Source organism: Pagrus major, chromosome 1, assembly GCF_040436345.1.
Source record: "Pagrus major chromosome 1, Pma_NU_1.0".
NCBI classification, from domain to species: domain Eukaryota; kingdom Metazoa; phylum Chordata; class Actinopteri; order Spariformes; family Sparidae; genus Pagrus; species Pagrus major.
In genome coordinates, this window is record NC_133215.1 from 32,356,205 (window position 1) to 32,380,634 (window position 24,430).

Below are 24,430 nucleotides of genomic sequence, written 5' to 3' on the forward strand. Positions count from 1 at the left end.
CGCTGATTTAAAGACTCTGTCATTATCAGAAACACACACGTATAATAAACTACCCCAGCTTGTAGCTTTGTTAAAACTTATCCTGCAATCCCACTGGTGGGAGGCTTGTTTAGGACTGGTGGGGGCAGGGCGGCACTGAGGAGGGGGGGGGGGGTTAGACTGTCCATTTGTCTTTTATAGCTGCCCACTCCAGTTAATAGCAACAGAGAGGAAAAGAGAAAGAGGCAGATATAATGAGGGTGGGGGGGCCATAGCATAGACTAGACTGACCACTGGATACACACGTATGCAAACACACACTGAGACCCTGGTGAAGGCGCGCGCACAAGGCTGTTTGTTGTTTGAACAATGTTTTCGACCCCGGAGGCACAAACGTGAGTGTGTGTTGGGCATTTGGGGTTGATTAGAGTGGAACAGCACTGATGTGTTCTCTGTCTTTCTGTTTTTCTTTTTCATGGACCCCAATGTTTCACCAGTTCAAATCAATACATGTCACATAAAATAAGTCGGACATGTTTGACTGAAATGAATGATAAAAGGGCGGTGGAGAGGGAAAAGTGTATTTTGTGTGTGAACAAGCGTGAGGGAGATTCAGCTGCTTTTTCTCTCCATGCACTCAGGATTGAGAGAAGACTAGAAGAGGGAGAGTGTATATAAGCTTGTGTGTCAGAGTAAGAGAGAGCTGTAGAGAGAGACAGAGGGAGAGAAGTAGAGAGCTTTAGCCTGGCTTTTCTCCGCTGTGCCTTTCAGCTCCTCTCTCACTGTAGAAAGAGGCGTGTCCATGGACCAGTATAAAGTCCAAGGAGAGCCACTCATGTTGAGCCTTTCTCAGGAGTGAGTCCTTTGCACTGAACACCAGCAAGAGGAGGAAACTGCAGCTGTTACTTAAAACACTGCCTTTTGATGACCTGCTTTGCATTTGGACACTTGTAGACCAGATTTTTTTGGGTGCTTCATTACAGGGTGGCTGAGCCTCTGGATTCAAACTTGAAGAGAGCAAGAGTCACCTGAACACGGTGGTGGATATCCTTCCTGCAACTGTTCATTTCAACGTAACAAAAACTAGTTCTTATCACCACTACATTCGCCAGCTGAGCAGATCACGAGCAGGCTCGAATTTCTGCGCTGTGAAACTGAATCAGAGGAACGGAGAGGCAATACAGCAGAGGCATTGTGTCCCTGCAATTGAAACACTAACCAGCTGAAAATATCAAAGACCATCCTGGACAAAGCTTTCCTCTCAAACCTGCATTGTTAGTCTAAAATCTGCTGTTGACGTAGAAAGTGACCAAAAGCAGCACAACACTCAGAGAGGAGAGGGGAGGCAAAGGGGGACCTACACAAGGCAAAGGATTCTGTGCAGGTGCCGGGCTGCCATGGTGCGTGGAGGCGGCGTGGCACAAGCTCCGTCCTGCTGGGGCTTTTGGGTGTTCGGCGCCCTGTCGCTGGTGGCGCTGTGCATGTCAGACCAGGCTATCCGCTGTCCTGTGTGCACTGAGGAGAGGCTGGCCAGCTGCCGTCTGCCGGAAGGCTGCGAGGAGACGGTGCGGGAGCCCGGCTGTGGTTGCTGCCCTACCTGTGCCCTGCCTAAAGGGGCTCATTGCGGTGTCTACTCGCCCCGATGTGGCACGGGCCTCCGCTGCTTCCCACCGCGTGGCGTGGAGAGACCACTGCACTCGCTGATGCATGGCCAGGGGGTGTGCACCGATGAGAGGGAGGTGGAGGAGAACTCAGGTGAGAGCAAAGGGGTCAGAGTCTGTGTGTGAACTGATGATGAATACACTTCTTTACACTGGGCACATCTTCTTCCTTTAAGTTATTGTCAATTACAACAAGGCTCACAGCACCAACACATTTACACCACATCTGAGATCTCTGCAAATGTTTATGTCAAGATGCTCTCACATGTAACAACTGCCGCAGCTGACTAGGTCTCTCCAAACCTGGCTTGGCATCGCTGCGTACCTCTTGCTTGGTGGACCCATTGCCGAGCACACCAAAATATTTTCTGTCTCCGCTCTCTGGGCCTTACCTGAGCCGGGCAGGGTCAGAGTTGGGTGGATGTGTGACAATGTGCTGCTTGTTTACCCTAATCTCGGCTAAGCCCCGAACCAGAGCGTGCACACACACCAGCTCCTCACGCATGGCCTGATGGGAGATCGCACACAGTCCCTCTGCTGTCTTGCGGCCGCTCGCTGTGAAAGGGGCCCTGCTGTAAGACGCAGAGCAGGCTTCAGAGAGGAGAGCGTTGTGGTGATAGCTGTGGTGGGCATGTGTGCATGTGAGTGTGTGTGAGGAGCCTGTACTGTATGTGCTGCACTCTGTATGACTGTGTGGCGTGCAGGATAGCTACCTGTTTTATTGAAGGAATCGTGCATTTGATTAATGCGGACGGTGACACTGAAAATTCACTTTCCCAGCAACCCTTGGGTTGTACAATTACCTTATCATGCCAATGTTAAACTGAGATCCTGCAGGTAGTCGTGTAGTGCAGGCACTGATATGCACTGTGCTGTTACTGGGAATGTAAGTGTGTGTGTGTGTGTGTGTGTGTGTGTGTGTGTGTGTGTGTGTGTGTGTTTGTAATGGGAGGAGGTAATAAAAGCTGCTGTATGAAATGACTGTAATGGAGTGTGGCCAGTCTGGGGCTATTAGAGCTCTCTGCAATCAGTAATTCACTTGGTGCTCTTTCATGGACGCCCCCAATCCTCCTCCTCCTCCTGCTGCTGCAGATGTCTAACTCTTCCTCTACTGTCAATGTCTCTATCACTCTCTTCTTGGCTGACTTCTTATTCTCCTCTTTGTTGTTGCATTCCTCTTGCAAAGAAGAAAGTCTGTTTCCACTTTCACACAGTGGGATGTCTAATGCTGGATGTCTTATCTGCATATCCAGTTCCAGTTCACTGCTTTTACGTTAATGTTCTTTCTACTGAGGAAACTGCTCTCCAATGTTTGTCTTCCTCTGCTCTCCTCAAAGGGAGGGGTGTTGATTTCCATTATGCTGTATGAGACAATTGTTAGAATGTGTCACAGACGAGGTGGTTCTTTCATTTGTTCCAGATTATCAAATAACTGGCCCGCCGTTGCTTCCACTGAGCCCAGGCTCCCAGACAGTTACTGGTAATGACAGTAGGCTATCTGCTTGTGCCAGAACACCAAAGATTTGAACCAGATATAAAACTCCCAGGATGCTCATCTTCATTGCAGCATCTGTTTCCCCTGGCCCTGGGTGCACCAACACCCCCCCACCCCTAACAAGCCTTTGAGCGCATCGCCCACCGCGTCCAGCTCCTTCATGAGGATGAGCTCATCGGCACTCTTGCTGCCAGAGCTGAAATGAGAGCCTTCTGCTCTCTGTGCAGGGCCAGCATAGGTTAGGCCGGCACATAGCATGACTAAATGGAATCAGAAAGAAGAGGCAAGCTGTTTAGAGCATGATAAAAACGCAGGGCTGCCTCAGCTCAGCCCGCCTGTTCTCTCTGAAACATTATTTCTGCTCTTTGATGCTGCGTTTTGCGATCAGCTGGCCCGGAACTGGGTTATAGCGCACTGGGGGGGAGTCTCGGGTCCTTTCTCCAGGGTGGGGCGTCAGTAAATGGAACATTTTGGAAAGTTCATAAGTTTTGTTTTTGGTGTTCTGTAATCTGAGCGCTGAGTACTGTTTGCTTCCACACTCCTTCTCACCCCTGAAGCCTGTCATAACAAAGCGGGGAAGCTCTGCCCAATAAATCTCACTGTAAATCAATTCTTCTGGGCAGCAGCTCAGATGTGCTGTATAAGAATGTTCAGTGTAAACCATGGCAGCACAGAAACAATCAGAAAGGCACAGGGGAGAGGCGAAGAGCAACTCCAGTCACAAGCAGGAGATTTCCTTTGTGGCACATTCACCGTACTTATGCATTATTAAAGAAGGGGGTGCATCTCCTGAATACATGTCTGACACTGCCCCACTCCTAGCAACAGTGAACATGCTAGATAAAAATAGAAGAGGGTTTTTAAAAACCAAAAGAATTCATAATGAAAAGGACCGTGGGATAGAGGCAGACCTCAACAGCATCTAGATACTGCAAGATGACACTTGTACCACTGCCTCATGATTGACACTTAATTTAAAGGCTAGCTGCTAACTACCAGTGAATAAAGAAATACATTAAATCAGGCTGGCAAGAGTTATGAGTTATTAGTACATTTTCTTTGCTTCAAAACAGTGTATTTCTCTCAAAAATGTATCAACCTTAAGGCTATTGGACCAAATTTCCATAGCAACAACAAGCACTATCCTGCATCTGATGTCAAGGTCTAAGATAGCTTTAGTGCATCTTAATATTCCATTCTTAGAAACCCTTACTATCTTAATACTTAGAATAAATCACCATGCATGTGTTGGCGTCTGCTCCTACATTGCTGCCGGTTCTGCCCTGGTGTCGTGTTCAAATGCTTCCCTCGGACAGTGAAACGGATATTATTTACAAACTGATACAGATGTCAGATATGAAAAGTCTTACACCTACAGGCATGGAAGGAGCTGCATGAATGAAAGTGCTGGTGGAACTGTCCAACTATGCTCAATTTACTGTGACGCACACAGGTCTTTATGAAAGCAGCATGCTAACCTAGATTTTCCTCTATGCTACGAGCGAGGACTCCTCAGCACGTTTTGGGAGTTGTGAACTGGATTAAGTTGTGGATGTATTTTTGGATTTTCCCTAACGTCTTTCAGCAGATGTCCCTTAGTGTTGTGTATTTGCTTTCTTTGGGTTGTGCGGCACATTTGTACAGCTGGCGCTTTTATGCAGGGGTAAACGTGATTAGCTAATTGCTGTCCTCCGTGGGACAAGGACCCCCGTCTGGTGTTGGAGCTGAGAGATACACAAACATGAAACAGGCCTAATCTGAGGAAGACGGTGAACCTTCAAAAGCTGATAATTCCTGAGGTCAACCTTTTATTTCAGCAATAAAATACTGTAGCAATCTGAGCAATGGTCATTATGTTAATCCATGCTTTTGATTAAGATTAACTACTGTATTTGTCACTTGTATGATAGGTAGTACCCCTCCACTGGTTGGTAGAATACTGTAATATTCACTTCCACTCCTTACACTTCCACTCAAGCCCCCGGTTCATCTGCACATACATTAAAACAAGAACAATCCAAATTACGTTAATGATGTTACTCTAAATAGTCTGACCTAATTCACTGTAGCTGCAGGTTTCCCTCTATTCATAGATCTATTCATCACATGTAGTAGTACTATGAGTGCATCAAAAAGTGATGAATGGCTAAGATTAGCCCAGCTCATTATGAGAGAATTGACTCGCTGATCTGCAAGCAAAATAAATCTACCGAACAAGCAGTGGATGGAGTCCAGTCTGAGGAGTTATGTCCCTCAGGTTAAATATGGCTATGGATGTCTCACTGCAGTTTGTATTGTTGGACAAGTGACAGGAATTCAATTTGCCTTTAAACGTGTTTTTTATTTTTAAGTGAAAAATGAAATATGAATCTCAGAGGAGGCAGTGAATGTGGGAAACAACTCACACTGCACTAAAGCTCCCTCAACATGTTTTCATCATGCAGTTCAACATTTTGAGCCAAACCTTTTCTGTCAGGATAAAGAATAATGTTTATCCTGATGATAATCTATCTAGAAAAGTTTCTGCTCTATCCGTTATTCATATTTTTTCCGTGTGCTATATCTGGCCTATTAGAGACGATAAGAGAGTTTCAAACCTCGGTAAGCAAAATTGTGTTTTCTCTATTAAAAAATAATAAACTGACAGACACTTGCAAAGAGTGATTGTGATTTTATAGTTGGCTTAAGTTTTTGTCAACTAGTTTTATAGTGGCAAGTAAAAATCAATTAATGCAGTTTCGCATTCAAAGTAGGCATTCATTGGTTTCAGATTTGTAGCTCCTAATTATTTTCTATTCCTTAAACAGTAACATGAAATCAAAGCAGACGGTAAAAGTTTTCTGCTCTGCTCTCTTTGGACATGTTGTACGTCTACATGTCTGCTTTGACATCAGCTGAATGGGTAGCGGAGCAGTATCAGACAGGGCAGCAGCAGGTTTCCTTTTGATTATGATTGTTGATAGTTGATTAGCGTTCTATCTTTCCTCTGACAATTGACACTATAAAGAGTTTCAGTGGCCTTCTTACAGCACATGCTGGCAGTGTTGAAGAGTGCTCTTACAACTGCACCAGACAGTAACTCTGATGATTAACTGATTCACAGAAATGCTCTGCCTGGAAATCAGCGGTCTGATACTGGCAGAATCCAGTGTTGACTGAACAGAACAGTTTTTTGGTAGTAAGCCTAGTTGACTTTTGAGTTTGCAGCCAGAAACTCTTGAAATAACAAAATTAATTTTTCAGCAGATTAGTTGTTGTCATCATAGTGTAATCTATTCTATTAAGAGTCAAGAGGAAACGCAACACTATAAACAATCACGTCAAATCCACAATTTTAGACACTCTTGGCTACTTTTATGGACTGATTAGTTAAAATCAGGCTAACCTCTATGTTTGGAAAACATAAATAAATAAGCTGACAGAACAGGAATGACTCTAGCTGAGCCAAAGACAGAGTAATGGAGTTGATTCCTCTGCACTGAGCTGTCTATTGCAACTAAACTAAACACATGTCACTTAAAATCTCTCAACTTTTGCATGCAATCTGATAAATTACCTCCAGTGATGTCACTCAGTGACAAAATCACATTGTGGGCACCAGATTTTGAAGAGGAGGTAAGAAGGTGATATCTTTGGTTCTGCTGTATTGATTTTGATCATTTGTTTTAAAACTGTCCATAATGGGTCCAACAGTGTCATGGGAGTGCAATGCTAGACCAGTGGAGCCTACATTACCCACAATGCAACTTAGCCATTGAGTGACATCACTGGAGGCAATTTATCAGATTACATGTAGCTTCCTCTGGAGCCACAAAAGACTTCATACTATTACTATTACTACTATTATACTTTTTCACACATACGGTAGTACTCCCAAGACCTGTAAATACCCTTTAATGTGTAAAATTTAACTTTAAACAGTAATTACCACCAATATTTTACTGCCCTCTCAGATTAAAAGTTTTCAATCTGCCTGGTCAGATATGTGCCATGGTACACCTACAACTACACCAGCACTCTTCTACATCAATGCAGCAAGATGAGAAATTAAACAACTAAATTCATTGTCTTTGCTCTTTTATAGGGCTCATTTACATCTGTCTTTTAAAGAACTGTGACCAAAATGTGCACTGAGTGCGACATTAAAAAATTAAACCTGTCAGTGCTCTTACATACAGTTGTGGTCAAATGTTTACACACACTTGTAAAGAACATGTATATCATGGCAGTCTTGAGTTCAATTGATTTCTACAATTTAAATTTTTCTGTGATGGAATGAGAGGATCACATACTACTTAGTCACAAAAACATTCATGAAGTTTGGTTCAATAATGGATTTATTATTGGTCTTCTGAAAATGTGAGCAAATCTGCTGGGACAAAAACATACATAAAGCAATTTAAACAATACATTTTGGTGATTATTATTAAGTTGTGTGAATCAAATTTTGCTCTGTAGCATGGCCTCTTAACTTCTTCTGAATGATTCTGATTGATAACAGCTGATGACTTTTCTGGGCCCATTTTTCTGGGCTTACACACATACGACTCAGCAAAAAAACACTACAATGGGAACGTTTTAGGAGCTCAGCATTGATCTGAAAGAGATCATTATTGATTTGAACAAATCAAGAAAGTCACTTGGAGCCATTTCAAAGCAGTTACAGGTCCCAAGATCAACTGTACAAACAACTGTTTGTAAGTATAAAGTGCATGGCACAGTTGTGTCACTGCCACGATCAGGAAGAAAACACAAACTATCATCTGCTGCTGAGAGAAAACTGGTCAGGATGGTCAAGAGTCAACCAAAAACCACCAAAAAGAAAGTCTGCAATGAATTAGAAGCTGCTGGAAGACAGGTCCACAGTTAAGCATGTCTTGCATCAACACAGGCTGAGAGGCTGTTGTGCAAGAAAGAAGCTCTTGCTCCAGATGCAGCACCTTAAAGCTGACTGAAGTTTGCTGATGATCACATCGACAAAGAAAAAAACACCTGGAGGAAAACTCAGCGAGAAGATGAGGCCTTTAACCCCAAGAACACCGTACCCACTGTCAAGCATGGTGGTGGTAGTATAATGCTGTAGGGGGTTTTGTTGCCAGTGGATCTGCTGCTCTAAAGAAAGTAAATGGAATAATGAAGAAGGAGGATTATCCTCTCTCCAAATTCTTCAGGAAAACCTAAAATCATTGGCAGAAGATTGGGTCTTGGGCGCAGTTGGGTGTTCCAACAAGACAATGATCCCAAACACATGTCAAAAGTGGTAAAGGAATGGATCAATCAGGCTAGAATTGAGGTTTTGGAACGGCCTCCCCAAAGTCCTGACTTGAACCCAAGAACATGTGGACTGTGCTGAAGAAACAAGTCCGTGCCAGGAAGCCAACAAATTTGGTTGAATTTCACTGATTCTGTCAAGAGGAGTGGTTAAAAATTCAGCCAGAGGACTACCAGGAGGTTGTGGATGGCTATCAAAAGTACCTAATTGAGGTGAAAATAATATAAAATAAATCCATTATTGAACCAAACTTCATGAATGTTTTTGTGACAAAGTAGTTTGTGTTGCTCTCATTCCATCACAGAAACATGAGAGTTGTATAAATCATTGGAACTGAAGACTGCAATGATAAACTTGTTCTTTACAAGCGTATGTAAACTGTTGACCCCGACTGTATGTCTGCATTTCTTGTTACTCTTTGGCAGTAACATATGCATATAAGCTGGATAAGCTTATATTGGCTCCTATATCAGTCAGGCTCTTTACTCTTTGCTCAGAGGGGTGCAGGATGTTTTCGAATGTCTCACATTGTGGACTCTCTTTAGTTTAGATCCAAGATCTAAGTTTGTGGATGTATAAACTGTAGGAAAGTACACTGCCAATCTCTCGCAGCATAACTAAATATTTATTTGAGGCAGATATTTGTCTGTGAGGTTTACAAGTTCAGCCTTAAAGCCACTGACAGTAGAATTTGAAAATGATGTCCTTTAGCTCCCTATGTCAATGTCCTGTGGATTGCAAAGAAAAGACAAATATATAAACAGAAGACATAGCATGTCTTGTCAGGAAATACATACAATGATTTAACTGCGAAGACAGTGATGTTTCCCCAAACAGAAAAAGTATTCATCAGAGGGAGAGTGCCTGCCAATCAGACTGCTATCTCTCATCACATCATGAATGATGCTCACACGTCTGGGGGCCAGTGTGACGAATACATTTGCAAGTCGTCAGCTGATATGTGACAACAAATATTTAACTAAGAACTAGATTGAGCAAGCAGTGCAGTTTATTGTGTAATAGATTTGGAATTTGTTGGTTAAGTGCTGACAAAATGGAGCTTTGTGTTCGCCCTATGATCAGTGCTGTATCACAGTGATTATATAATTAACTATATGGCTATGTGACCACCTGTTAATCACATTCACACTAGACTATCAATTTAGTGAATGAATATGATGATGATGAATTTAACCTGGTTACTAATGGACAGGCAGTGGTTTTTGTCTTTGTCTTAATGAATTGTGTTTTTATTTAGTTTTGACATATAATGTATCCAAAGACCAACAAGAATGAGGAAGGCTGTTCCTGATTCTAAGTATGGCCATATGTTTACTCAAGCCCTTTCTCTATCTTTGCTCTGCACCTATAAATGGAAATGTCCTGAAATATATTAGCTTCAGGGCTGATAATGCACTGCAATTATATTTTAAAAGTCAAGAGCTGCTGATCCAAATCAAATGAAACCACACAGAGAAGTGGCAACTTCCTCCATGGAAAACAGCAGTGGTAGCAAACAGGACATGCCACCCCTGACCCACTTCTAGATCACTTTGGCTCACCCTACGAAAGAGCGTGGAATCGGAAAAGTGTGAACTGGCAAAAGAGGAGAAAGAACAACTTGGAACGAAGGAAATAGCTGAAACGCTGTTGGCTCTTGTGGAAGAAAGTGCTGATGAGCAAGGCTTAACAGCAACATGACTAAAAATACAAACAGCCAAGAGACACTTCCCCCCTGACAAGCCAAGCCAAGCAAGATGACTGTCTCTGAAGTTTAAAGAAACATGGTCACCTTCCAACTGTTGCTGCGCAGTAATAAAAATGTAGGTCATCACCAGAAAAGGGTCCAGGATCAATATCTTGAATACAGCAGGGCCAGGGCTAGCTTGAGAACTACAAAAGTAGTGCAAAAAACAGCTTGCACTGGTCTCATTGTGTGTGTGTGCCTTCATGCACTGTAGACCTGAGAAAAGCCTGCATATCGCACAAGATTAAAAAGGCTACTACTGACCCACCTTCATTATCTCTTTGCCAACAGCAATTAATTGGACTCAGTGAACTTAGATATTAACCAGAGCTCAGATCTGGTTCAATGATCAGAGCAAGAACAGCTTGAAAATGGTAAAACCGCAGTTTAAAGTCCTTTGATTCCGATGCCAATCTGTAAAATGCCATGGGTTGTGAGCAGAGAGCAGAAAACACTGCCAAGTCTTACGAGCCACAGGTGAAAGTCAACACGTATGTGCACAAACAAAGACACACACAACCTTTATCCCTCATTTTAGCCATCTTTTGCCCCAACCATCCACTAACACAGGCACACGCACACACACACACACACACACACACACACACACACACACACACACACACACGCACGCACGCACGCACGCACGCACGCACGCACGCACGCACGCACGCACACACACACAGAGTTGTGCCCACTTGTGACATTGCAAATACCCTTTAACAACCTCCATCTGGCACAGACTGGGGTTGTTGTGGAGGGGTGGAGAATGAAGAGAGAGGGGGGCATTTCCTGAGGAAGCAGCTGGCTGCCTGCAGGGCCGCAGAACTGCAGGATTATAGGGATGCAAAGGTGAATGTGGCACAGACCACAATGTCCAGAGGGTGGCAGAACAGGGGTGGTACAGTTTAAAAAGCCTCAGAGCTCGTGGCATGGCTGTGGTGCAGTAGTTGAAAAGTAACAGGGCAGACGCTGAGCTACAGATTACCCCCCAGAGCGGGAACATGGCTCTGTCCTTGAGGTTAACCTGGCCTCATTTTTAGCCTACATCTCGCCACGTTCAGCTGGATGGGATGTTATGTAGAAGGTCAAGGAGGAGGAGCAGAACAGCTCCTGCTCTGTATTTGACACCCAAGCAAATCATTAAAATAATGGATGTTTACTAAAACATGTTCATATCATTAAATCATGATATTAATTTGTCATTTTGTAACAATTCTGCAACATAAACCCAACAAATTTTATAACTTTCATGCAATACCTTTGACAGGGCACTGTTCACCTTGTTTTTGAATTTAAAGAACTAAAGCACTATTCCTTGTCCTTTAGCAATGGACCGGCAGGATGAGATCATCCCTGAGCACCCAAACAACAGCAATATCAGGTGCAGTCCACAGGACAAGCGCTGCATACAGAAGACCCTGGCACGACACCCTCCCAAATCCACAAACCAGAGAAGCAACACCGCCAGGGAGGAGACCAAGGCGGTGCTGGTGAGTGAAATGACGTCCTGATATCTTATCATTTTCACCAAAAACAGGATATCCCCTCTGCACCACATGCCTCAGCCAAAGCAGGTGTTTTACATTAAGGCTTTATAGTTCCAAAGCCACAAGCGTAACAGTCAGGTTATAAATTGTACAAATTAGTTATTTACGGACCGTAACATTTAATTGCGGTCTTGCGAAATAAAGTACAGGTGCACATTGACATCAACATGCAATTTGCTGGTTTAACATGGGCAAGAGCACGATGATAACATCCCTATTAATCAGTAACAGGCTGCTTTTACCACATTTTAGTACATTAATTTAACACAGACATGTTGCATGAATCCCACACAAACAGACAAACACTGTAGATACAGCTTTACTTAGACCGCCCACCCAGTTAGTTTCACCTTTTGTTTTGGATAGTTACATTTTCAATGTAATTCTCAATGTTTTCAAGGGCATGCCGTTAGATTGGCTTTGCAGGTTGATAAAAAAAAACTGTCATGGATGCATGCATATGCAATCATTATTTGGCTTGTGAAGTCATTGCAGCCGACTGTCAGCACTATTCAACAACAACACTTGATTTCAGTAAACTATAATATGATCAAAATACTAAAGAGACTCTTCTGCACGACGACTGTCACAAGTGTCCACGAGCACTGGAGGAAATGTGCTCATCAGGTCAAGTTTAATTTGAGTAATAATCTTAAACCTCAATCAAGGTTTACAGTACAAATCATAAATCTAAAACTATGTCCTATTTCCCCAGTTTGCCTGGTATTTATTTTCTAAAATCACTTTATTACTATCCTCTGTTTTTAAGACATTGCAGATTTATTCTCCATTACTTGTTATGACAAACTGAAATGACATCTTAACTTCTGGTGGTTGTTTTAATCCTCAAATTTTAATCTTGATCATGGTTTTAGCCAATTTGATAATTATAGATAATAATTTGGCATTTCTCTTTAACACAACAGTTTTCTTATGCGATATGAACAAACAAGTCAAAAACCATTTGTCCTACAGGCTCCATGTCGTGCTGAGCTACAACGAGCGTTGGATAGATTGGCATCAAACACCCGCACACATGATGATCTCTTCACAATCCCCATACCAAACTGTGACAAGAACGGAGATTTCCACGCTAAACAGGTCAGTGATTTCAATATGAGCTTTATTTAATCACTGAGCGGACCACTATTTGGCCATGTGTACAGGTAAACTGTGAGTCTTAAGCTTGTCAGTCTTAAGCCAACACAAATAAAAATGCCTATCTTTATACTTCAAACCACACCAGCAATCTGTAAGCCAAAACACAGAACATGTCTGCAGCAGATGAAATATTACTAGTGTTACTAGTTCAAGATCAACACAAAAGTGTCTCCAAGAAGACTGTCATGCCAAGTACGCCAAAACCTTATTTTGCTAAGCTCATATGAAAAGTGATTTACTCCCAGGATGCATGCATAAAGTGGTTTCCCCACAACTGTTGGACAATAATAATTGCTTTATTGCTGTGATGGGTGCAATTAGCCTTTGGATGCAGTTTCTTGTTGTGTTGCCTTTGCAAGTTTGGGCAACTATGCAGATAAGAGTGAGAAACTCACAGGACATAAAAACACAGATAAGAGAGCTCTGAGCTGTATATGCAATCACAGCAGCAGACACAGAGTCAGTGATAAAGGGAAAGCTCTTTGCTCAGGCACCAGTCATCAAGAGTCGGAGTTATGTTGATTGTGTAACGTGGTTAAAGTATCTCTGTCTGCTCAGACTCACAGGCATCTGTTTACTGTTTAACTAAAACTGCACTGTGATAAAAACCTATTGGGAAGTAAAGCACAGGTCATGAGTGACAACTGGGAGTCATTTCATGGTAGGGTTGTTCTGAGATCGTTAACTGGTCTTGAGGGCTTTTTAAACTGTAATTTCACAGAAGGAATGTCTGAGGCTTTGAATTAAATAATCAAATAACTTGAAATATTTCTCACAGTTTGTTACAGTAAATGCGACTTTAGGTATCAGCTGGGTGGAATTTGCATTTATTAATGATTCTTGGGTATGCGGACAATATTTGATTAAATGTGGTCTAGTGCTTAAATTGTGTTACACCATTTTGCAGCTCTTAGCTTTTCCCTCATACATGACTGAAACATCGTTTGAAGTTTTAAAAGTCATCTTAGAGAGTTGTGGCCCTGCCAACAGTGCATTATCTACTCTTTCAAGACAATCAAACAAGTCTGTAACCTCTTACCTAGTGCTCAGTATTATATGACGCTACATTCATTGATTCTTTGGGGCAGCACTACAAGCTGTACACAACACTGAAAAATTAACACCTTGTTAAATATTATAAATATATAAATATTATCAATTTGATTTTGATTTTTGGGTTGCCAATCCGATTCAGAATCAATTCTCGATTTGAAAAGATTCTGGATTCAAAATTGATTATCAATTCAATGAATAGAAATGGGTGCGCTATTTTCAGTCTTTTACTCCAGCTTACTGTGTGCTAAACCATTAATTGGGGTTTCACGCTATTAATTAACATTCAGAAAATCTATTTTTGACATTTGTGAATTGATTGTGAATCATGGGAGATATGAACCGCAATTCATATGAGAACTGATTTTTTAACCCACCCCTAAATACAGTACAATATACTTCATTGTCCCCCTTTTGTTTTCGGCTCAGTGCTGCATTGACAGTATTCAAACTGATTATGTACATTCCTTGGGTGTACATACAAGCTTCAATACCTTGTAAAACCTTGATATCTGACAGCCTTGGTTGGCTTTACAACTACACATGCACCTTCATATAATGTAAGTTATGACTATAATTATGGATCTATGAGACTGAACGATGACCGTCACCATGGACTTTACCTTGAATGATGCCATCATCTACCTATCCTCGAGACCATATAACAAAAGAGTCATGTGACTGACTTTAGGAGGCTTGGCTCACCACCCATAAAGCATCCTGGTGTGCACACCTTCTCATCCTGCCAGGTGAGCTTCAGCCCATTCTGAGCGACAAGAGATGGTGACAGTCATCATTGGGTCTCCTTGATCCATAGTTATAGTCATAATTTACGGTCGATTTCGACCTCACTCAGACCGTCAAAACAGTCTTTACCTTGGATGACTTGTACTATCAATGTCGCGAGAAACAGAGGACTCCACTCCCACTGAAGCAGACAAACAGCTGGGAGTCCCTCAGAGACCAAGTGTAAGTAATATAAGCCTTCAGTGCCCTCACAGGAGTCAGCAGGCCAGGGTCCCTCTGTGTGACATCAGGACTGGGTTGAAATGCACTGATCTCAACCACCTGGTTTACTGTCTGAGGGTTTACCACCTTAGGTAAAAATGAGGGATTTGGCCACCGGCATGCCTATGTCATCAGCCTTCCATCGCAAACAGTCCTCACTTACGGACAGAGAATGTAGCTCACCCACCCTTTTGGCTAAACAAATAACCAATAGGAAAGCTGTTCCTTCAGGTCAGATTGCTCTATAGGTTCGTATGGAGTCAGGGATCTAAGCACCAAAGGGAGATCCCATGATGGAACCCTGAGTGCTCTGCCTGGTCGCAGGTAATATGCTCCCCTAATAAACTAGGACAGTAAGGGGTGTCTCCCCACTGTAACACCCCCCACTGTGTCATGGAAGAAAGATACGGCGGCCATGTACACCTTAATTGTCCTGGCCGCTCTTCCTGAGTCAAAGAGAGACCGCAGAAAACAGAGGACCAGTTGGATGGAGCAAGTGGCTGGATCTTCCTGCCTATTGTTGCATCATGATGAGAATACCCTCCACTTCTGACCATAGTTAGCATGATTGGAGGGAGTCCTGGCATTGCTTATGGTCCTTGGACAGCCTCTTCTAGCCCCCGAGAGAGGAACTGAGAAGAGGCCATGCCCACAGCTGCAGTACAGCTGGGTTGGGGTGCCATATCTGACCTTCTAACTGGGAGAGAAGGTCCACCCTGACTGGAAAGGCCCAAGGTTGACTGTGAACCAACCGAAGCAGCATCGGACACCAGTGCCTCCGTGGCTACTAACAGGACCCTGCAATGGCCCAGGTTGATCGTGGGGAGTACCTGGGGAAGCAAAGAGAATGGAGGGAACAGAGGGAAAGCGTACAATATCCCTTCCAGCCACTCTTGACGCAGTGCATCCAAGCCCAGGGGACCTCCTTGATCTGGAGAACCACATCCTGCAATGGGACATCTCTGTTAACGTAAACAGGTCTGTCTCACTTCAGGTGGAGGTTGACAGCATTCAGCCACCTCTGGAGCGGCCAACTCTGAGAAGGCCCAGAGGAACAACTGCCATTACTGCTGAAATCATGCCCAATAGTTTTTGAAACTGCACCATTTCCACGCACCTGCCAGGACAAAATTTGTCCAGGAGGGAGAGAAGTTTCATTCCCCTCTGAGGAGCGAGGGATGCTGACATTTTTTAGGGAGTCCAGGCCTTGGCTCAAGGTTGCGCTTCTTTGTGTTCACCTTGAAACCCAAGGATTTTATATGTGATATCACCTCCTGAGTGTGCTCCGTGACTTGGCTGTGAGTTGGAGCGCAAATTAGCCAGTTGTCCAAGTATGGGATGATCTTTATCCCCGACCACTCGAGAGGGGACAAGGCAGCCCTCACCACTCTGGTGAACTCCCTCAGAGAGAGGGAACAGCCAAATGGCAGGACCTTGACTGAATTCTATACCCCATTGATACTGTAGCCAGTACCAATGGGTCTGACACTTTTACTTCCCAGCTAAACCTGGGAATAAGTTTCGGCAGATGCCCCCCCTCCCCTAAGGGGCCCTGTACCTTTGGGGGGATGCAGCTTCTGGGACGTGTCTTTAGGGGAATGACAGGACTGGAATCCCTGCCGACGTTGTGTTGCCAGCACCAGCGGCTGAAAACCCTGAGCCCTGATGCCTGCCATGCACCCACGGCTCCTGACAAGCCCAAGGGGGTTAGTGTGGAAGCTGAGAGCCCTTCAGTTTATACCTGGCAATGGAGGGTCTGCTGAATGTGCACTGAACACAATCTCTTGTACGCCGAGACTGTTCAGCCCTATCCAACATACCCTGGGTGTCAGGGTGAAACACACTTGCTGGTACAATCAGCATGTTAGTAAGCTCCTTCCTGATGTTCTCCTGCAGAGATGTCTACGCCAACCAAATCTGCCTTCGTGACATCATGGCAGATGACATAGCTGCACCAGTATCCCTTGTAAGCTGGGAATGAGGGCTGAATCTATCAGGCTCATAGTGTCCTGCTCCTCTGGGTTGGCCACTCTTTGTTGGACAGCGTGGATTAGCTGTCACACGCTCTGGACCCAGAGACGTTAAAGCTGCCATCTCTCACTCAAACAGGGGCATATCCCCCATCCCAGTCTCAAGGGCATACTGGACCTTTGCCAGCCTCTGGCAGCCCTCATTAAACTGAGGCGCCCCACAAGGGGCTTCCATGACCTTCGGAGCATCAGCAGATAATCCTCTGCCACAGGAACAGAGAGTGATTGCTGGGGCTGAGAGATGCCTGCCCAAACCCCATCCATTGGGGTAGGAGCCTAAATTGGAACACTAAGTCCCATAATTTTCGCCGCATCATCACCTTAGAGATGATGTCCATGGCTGAGGGTTCACTGTCACCTGCAATGCTAGGGTTTGACATACCCCCAAATTGTGAAGACTTAGGCTGACCTCATGCAACAGCAACATCTGACTGCTCACTACTATCAAAAGGGGAGTCTTGAGCATAGAGAGAGAGAACATCAGGTTGATCAATATTCTCCTCCTGGTAAGATGGTAACCTGTCAGGGGAGGATCCCAGAGAGAGTCCAGGCACTGCTGTGACTGATGTATCAGGCAACTGGGCCTCAAATCTACACAACATCTATGATAGACCATGTATGGCAGCCTTCTGAATGCGCTCCTCCATAGGCAGCTCAACTATCGCCTCACATGGGTTCTCAATATCCACCAATAAATGTGCTATAACCAAACAAGGAGGGCATTCACAATGGCCATCACATGGGTCCATGACACCCCGGCAGAAACAACAGGTGTGAGAAACCATTACTCTGCTTTGAACAAAAAACAATCAGCAGGGCCCAACAGCTACGGATAGCTGCAAAAGGGAAACAAATAAGCAGGCCGCTCAAAGCTGGCCACAATCACTTTAATTAAATTAAATGTACATCATCATATGCACATATTGGCAAAGGGGGAAGCAAAAAAATTAAAAAAACCCACTCACTGCGAACAGTGAGTAAACAGGGAGAATAACTACTCACATTAATATGGGGAGGGATAAGGTTAATGATCACATTAAACTTACCCCTAATAGGGTTAGGGTTAGGGTTAGCAATATGAGACAAACAGCACTTACCAGAAGCTACAGGCTACTTTAATTGCCTAGCACCAGGTGCAACAAATTAGAAACAAGGTTAACACGAGCAGTGTAACCCTCTGCTATTTAAACGCCAGAGAAACATAAAAGGGGAAGAAACCACAGACAATCACAGACACAAGGCACCTGCACCACCATGACAGATTGTTTATAGTGGAGTCCCAAACAAACACAACTTACCTACAGATTTCAGATGAGGCGAGTGAGGCAAAGAGGAGTAGACGTGCTCACTTGGATGCTTTACGGGCGGCGAGCCAAGGATCTTAAGGTCAGTCACAAGACTCTGTTGTTATATGGTCTCGAGGATAGGTAGATGATGGCATCATTCAAGGTAAAGACCGTGGTGATGGTCTGAGTGAGGTCGAAATAGATGAATATTTATCAGAGCACCTTTAAAAGGGGCACTATGTAGTTTCAGGAAGAAATCTTAATCAGATGAGAAATATCTTCATTAACTGATTTTGTTTTTATGCCTAAAAGAAACTATTTCTGAATTTGTATTAGTACTTCATTTATATTGTTAAAGTGAAACTCTCGCCAAAATGCAACCTAGGCTTTTTTTGTGAAGGAACCCGAGTCAAACCTTCGTGTAAAAGCATAATTACGATGAAAAAGCCACTTTTAAGATTAATCGTATTTTCGTTTTTCGGGTCAAAATCATTTTCAATTGTATGGAGCTAAATCAGGGTCAAATGTTTTGTACTTGAAAAAGTAAAATTTGAAACTGAAATTTCAAGTTTTGATCTTGAATTTTGAAAAATACATCAACAATTTCAAAATAAAAATAAATGTACAAAAAGTTTTTTCAAGTTAACGTGATAAATATCAAAATGAGAGGTCGTTTTGTAACAACATACAATGTTTCTGGCATCTTTTAAGTGGTGAATTGTCAAAGCTAGAGGTTAAGCATAAGGCTAACGTTAGCATCGAGTAGCTGCTAACGCAGTAGTAGGTAGTAACGTTAGCCTATGTACTGCGTGAAAAACAGATAATGCTGTTAATTTGAATAAAGGAAGTGCTGTTTTGTGGTTGCAGGAATGCATGGGGTGCTGAAAAAAACACAAAACGACCTCTCATTTTGATATTTATCACGATTTCCCAACCTTACTTTTCTCACCTGTGTGCTGGGTCCAGTGCTACGTGTCGGACATTCCAGTACTTAAAGTGTGGGTGTCTGTGCACAATCTGGCGTGATTTTGTCGCTCCTGTACTACAATTGGTCCTCAGTACTGTCTAAAACAGCTTCCACATCTCACATCTAAACAGCCTTGGAAATTAAAACAGTTTTAGCCGTGCAGGATATTCGTGCATGGTGTGCAAATGGAAGTTTGTCACTGACAGCAGTTTTTTCACTGCCAATCATGTGGCATAGCCGAATCGTTTTAGATCCTACGTTCCCTGAAGGCAACGTGATAAGGGAAAGTCTGTAGCCTTTTGGTTAAGCTGTCTGTCATGATTCCACACCCCTCTCAGTTGATGCCACGCCCCCCACGCTAGATCAGGGTCAAAAGTCTGAAACTGAAAAAAAATATTTGAAACTGAAAAAAATATTTGATACTGAAAAAAAAACTAAGATCTGAATCTGAAAAGATAAAACATGCAATTGAAAGAAATAGGATCCCAAATATCAAAACATATGAAAGTGAAAAATGAAAATAAATGATTTATTCAAAAGAATTACCAGAGTTGATCATAATTATTTTTAACTTGAAAAAACTTTTTGCACATTTATTTTTATTTTGAATACGTTGATGTATTTTTCAAAATTCAAGATCAAAACTTGAAATTTCAGTTTCAAATTTTACTTTTTCAAGTACAAAACATTTGACCCTGATTTAGCTCCATACAATTGCGTGCTAGGGGCAACATCGCTATTTTTAAAACACTAAGAAGAGTCGATCCCCGAGGGCAACGCTTTAGGAGCTTTCCACCTTTACTCTCCTCCATGTTGCGTCGCACTCGGGGATCAACTCTTCTCGACCTGGCAGGACGGCGACGAGCGGAGCAAGCTACTGCTAGCGTGAGTTGTTCAAAAACCTTCTTTTTAGTAAACTCTGTGTACACAAACAATGTTCTCAATGCTTGTGTTCATGTGTAGAGAACCTGATGATACTACGAGCAAAGTTTCATGTTGTGTCGAGTCTTCTTAGTGTTTTAAAAATAGCGATTTTGATGCTACCGTAATGTTTTTGACCCGAAAACGAAAATACTGTAAATCTTAAAAGTGGCTTTTTCGTCGTAATTATGCTAGGGTTCCTTCACAAAAAAAGCCTAGGTTGCAATTTGGGCGAGAGTTTCACTTTAATATTAAAATTCTGAGTTCGTACCCTTAGAAGCTGTTGAAGATGGTGTTATATGCAACTTGAATATTCTACAGTATTTTATGCCCACAGTGTCATCCAGCTCGTGACGGCCAGCGGGGGAAGTGCTGGTGTGTGGATCAGAAGACTGGCATGAGGCTGCCAGGGCCGCTGGAGCTGCGAGGGGATCTGGACTGCCACCAGTTAATGACTGCTACCCTGAGGGATTGAGGAGTGAGGTGTGGCAGTGGGGGTGCAGGACCAGCTGAACTCTACTGGTGCTTATTAGTAGAACTACATGAGGAAAGGACTTTGCTCTAAAGCCTCGCTTCACCTGAGGCCAACAGTACTTGAGCTTGTGCAACAAAAAGGAAACCATTGAATTGAGTTCTTTTGCAATTTCGTTTCTGTGTGTGAGAGTCTGAGTTTTTGAGCACTTGTTGTTTATTGTTTTTACTATGTGAACTTAAGACTGGTTGTAGTTATGATCTTTCTAAGAGTGCAAAATGTGTTGTTTTCTCTAGTCTAACTTGAGTAGAGTAAGAAAGTAAGAAAATGCATCAGCCCCACCAGATAATCAGACCTGAGATACAACAGCAGCTGTAGCATCTGTTTTATTCTTTCTGCAGCACTAGTTGAAATTATTGCATCAGGACAATGCAGAAAGATTACCAATTAAAGGACTGTGTACTAGTTTTTCACACTATGTTTTTAATTGGTTGTAACGTGTGGCTGTTATTCTACTGTCCTATATGTTGTGAAATACCCACCCATCTAGTAAGTAGGATCAAACAAACCATAAAATGTGTTTGCAATCACAAAGTCTAGTTCAGCAACAACACAAGAGTAGCAATAAAAGATGGAATGAGCACACCAGATAAAATGAAAAAAGAAACAATAGGTTTCTTTTTTCATTTTGAAGGTAACAAAGGAATGCATCAATCATCTGCCTTGAGTGGCTAAACCAAGGCTTTTGACAACATCAAGCCAAAGTGAAAAGTGATATAAGTTTGAATAACTGTATCTCTGAAAGGCCAGAATAGATTTGCTTCATCATGCTGTGGTTAACTCTGCATCTTCCTCTCTTTGCTCTCTCCAGCATTATGGTCCAGAAGGACTGGCAGATCAGCTGGGCTAGAAACTCTGTACACTGCTGATAGGATAATCTTATTTCTCCAGCTGGTGCTAAGACGCCAGGGTGACTCTCGTATGAATATCCTTCAACATAGAGGATTTCTCTCCAAACAGACTGCTTGGCAGAACTTTGGTGGTGCTATATACTGAATGTGCCAAAACACAAAACAAAAAAATGGCTTCTGCACTTTTTTGGGCATTGTTTAGGATTTAAACAGAACACGGGGATTTTCAGGAAGTGGAGCAATTAGCATCAGCAAGTGTGAGGATCACCTGAATGTGTGACCATTTGCACTAGCTATTGACAAAGGCTTTCCATGTGTTTTTTTTCAATGTTATTGTTCAAATATAAAAGTAATATCTCACATTGGAGAAAACTGGCTGAATGATTCATAAGCCATGTTGTAAAAAGCTGGCATGATATGTTTTAAATACACAAGCAGGGTGTAATAAGTTCACAGAGTATAGTAACTCTTAGTTAACATGAAGCTTTGAATGGAGGTGTAGCAGTAAAGATAGCAGAATGATTATGTTGAAACCAGAATCTCCCTGGTAATCTGACAACGCTAGTGTTCAGTTATCATATTGTCTGTAGGGCAACACACTAATAATTAAAAGAGTATACTACCAGCGCAAGTGACATAGCTACTTAACAAATATTTTAGATACCGTAGACGAGGCTGGTATTATTCTTGTAGCAATTTGATTGTACTGTTGTTGTGCATTATGAGTTCAGTGCAGAGTAGCAGGTTTAAGCTAACGCTGGTGTTTGTTGCCACCAGATATGGACAGCCTGCTCAATCTGTTCCATGGGAAACTTGGGTTATTATTGACTCAAGCAAATATTAATCTTGTGTGGATAGTCCGTCATTATTGGTTCACTAGAGGAGAGGGAGAAAGAGTGCAGCAGGTCCAGGGAGAGAGCGCCAGGTCATTCCAACAGAACAGCATAAATTTCAATCTATAAAAATCATTGGTGTTACGATTACAGTGCAGTCTTATAAAATAAGTTGAAAAGAAAAATATCCTAATTAGACAGATATTCACAGTTACTGTCAGACAATGGATTTTTGGTTATTTCTATGTCTCCACACATCAACGGACTATTTGAAGGAAGGTTTGTTCAGCTTCACACAGAAATGAAAGTGCCATGAATACTATTATTATTATTATTATTGTTATTATTATTATTATTATCATTATTATTATCATTAAGCATTTTTTGCACATTTTTCCATATTGAATTTGGTCTAACCTTTTCAAGACAGGCATTAGTATATGCACACATACACAGAGTCTGAAAAGTCTGAAAAGTAAAATGCTCTTTTTATGGAGCTTCTCACCCATTTACCATGCAGGGCAGTAAAACGAAACCATTGGGTGTGGACAATAGTTGCCCTCCCACCAGTAACCCACCAGCTCAGCTAACTAGGGACAGCTGATATGGGCAAGCCCTTTCCCAAAATCAGTCTAACAAATTCAGTCCCTTATCATCAGACTGATCTGATGTATCTTCAGTGCAACCTGAAGGTACTTCAGGGGGAAATTCTGCAGAATTAAAACAATCCCTCTACAATTTAAACAAACTTTGAGGGTGTGTTTAAGTGCACTTTGTCTTCTATAATTTAGCTACAAAACTCACTTATAAAATTGGAATTACATTACCTTACATTTTCCATAGATTCATCTTAGATTCATCTTATATGGGTTATCATAATAAACTATTAAAAAAAAAAGATCAAAGATAACTTATTTTCTTGTCTCTGTGTTGGCCAAGTTATTCTGCCATAGTTAATATCAGACAGAACTCAGACTCAGACACACTTTTGGTCCCCAGTTGCTAATAACACTACATACTGTGAGGTATTTAATCTAATCACTGAAGCCGATGGTAAATCTATAGGCTAACCTTTTCTGGAAACAGTGCACTGCTACATGATGACCACTTTTACTTGTCACTAAAGAAAGAATCCAAAGGAAGTTCACCAAAACACAGACAGATAGATAGATAGAACAGGGTATGGGTGGAGAATGCTACAGCTTAATAATGTAAAAAACCAAATATCCAAAAAAATTTCCAAAGACTACAAGCAAAGTATCTGGAGACGTCAATACTCATTCAGTGAAATGCATGCAAGCAAAAACGTTCCAGCAAAATCTTATCTTATCATTCATCAACTAATAAGGTGTTACTAAACACATTTCTCTGATAAATAATCACAATCTTTGAGAGAGGTGACAAATGTTTTTGGCTTTGATTTTAAAAAGGCCTTCTAACTACATAAACAGTTTATTTAAGCTATAGTACGTTGCTTGATCTCTAACTTTGCTGTACTGAACTGTAATTGCATTTCTCGAGAATAGACTGTTTCTGTTTGCCTTTGATATTAACTATTAATGTGTAGAAGATATGAAGTAATGTTTGCATGCATACAACGGACTGCGGTTGGAAACAGCTAAAGTTCTTGTGTATCTTGTCCAGAACAGGGCTGTTGTATTCAAACACTGAAGTGATCAAAGAACTGAAATATAGAGTTTCAATAATTAAATGGTCACTTACATTGTAAATGTTTACCTGATGAAATGTACACATTGTAATACATTGATTAAAACACTTACCTACAATGTTGTTGTTGATATTATTCGTAGCAGATGTAATATTATTAGTGACATTGGATGATTTTAGCTTATCACAGATATATTAGTACCAGCATATATGTTGGCCGATAAGTTAGTAGAAGTTGCTGCCTGGAGATGCCACATTGCAATTGTGGTATGAAAGATAGTTTTAAAAGGCGGTGTTGACTAAAGTTTAATGTGTTGACATGAATAATGGTTGGAAGATGTTTTCCTTTACAGCAGCCTGTGTCACAGAAACAAAAATAAAAAACAGTACCGATAAATGAAGAATTAATTAGTACA

At 42.1% G+C, this 24,430-nt stretch overlaps 2 protein-coding genes across 4 annotated transcripts in view; one reads left to right on the forward strand and one right to left on the reverse strand.

Moving 5' to 3' along the window:
- LOC141003662 (zinc finger protein Aiolos-like) overlaps positions 1–24,430 on the reverse strand; it is a 36,939-nt gene that overhangs the window by 10,908 nt on the left and 1,601 nt on the right. The gene's annotated exons all lie outside the window — the stretch shown is intronic.
- LOC141003643 (insulin-like growth factor-binding protein 4) lies at positions 827–24,133 on the forward strand. 3 transcript variants are annotated; one of them, XM_073475061.1, is made up of 5 exons: positions 827–1,734; positions 11,484–11,647; positions 12,680–12,805; positions 18,261–18,342; positions 20,468–20,525. In XM_073475061.1, exons 1-4 carry the CDS (start codon positions 1,377–1,379, stop codon positions 18,339–18,341), a joined length of 729 nt encoding a protein of 242 aa, XP_073331162.1. In that variant the 5' UTR covers positions 827–1,376; the 3' UTR covers position 18,342; positions 20,468–20,525. The 3 variants fall into 3 exon arrangements, with proteins under 3 accessions (XP_073331162.1, XP_073331171.1, XP_073331156.1); XM_073475070.1 differs by lacking the exon at positions 18,261–18,342 and having other exon boundaries at positions 828–1,734; positions 20,452–20,569; XM_073475055.1 differs by lacking the exon at positions 18,261–18,342 and having other exon boundaries at positions 832–1,734; positions 20,468–24,133.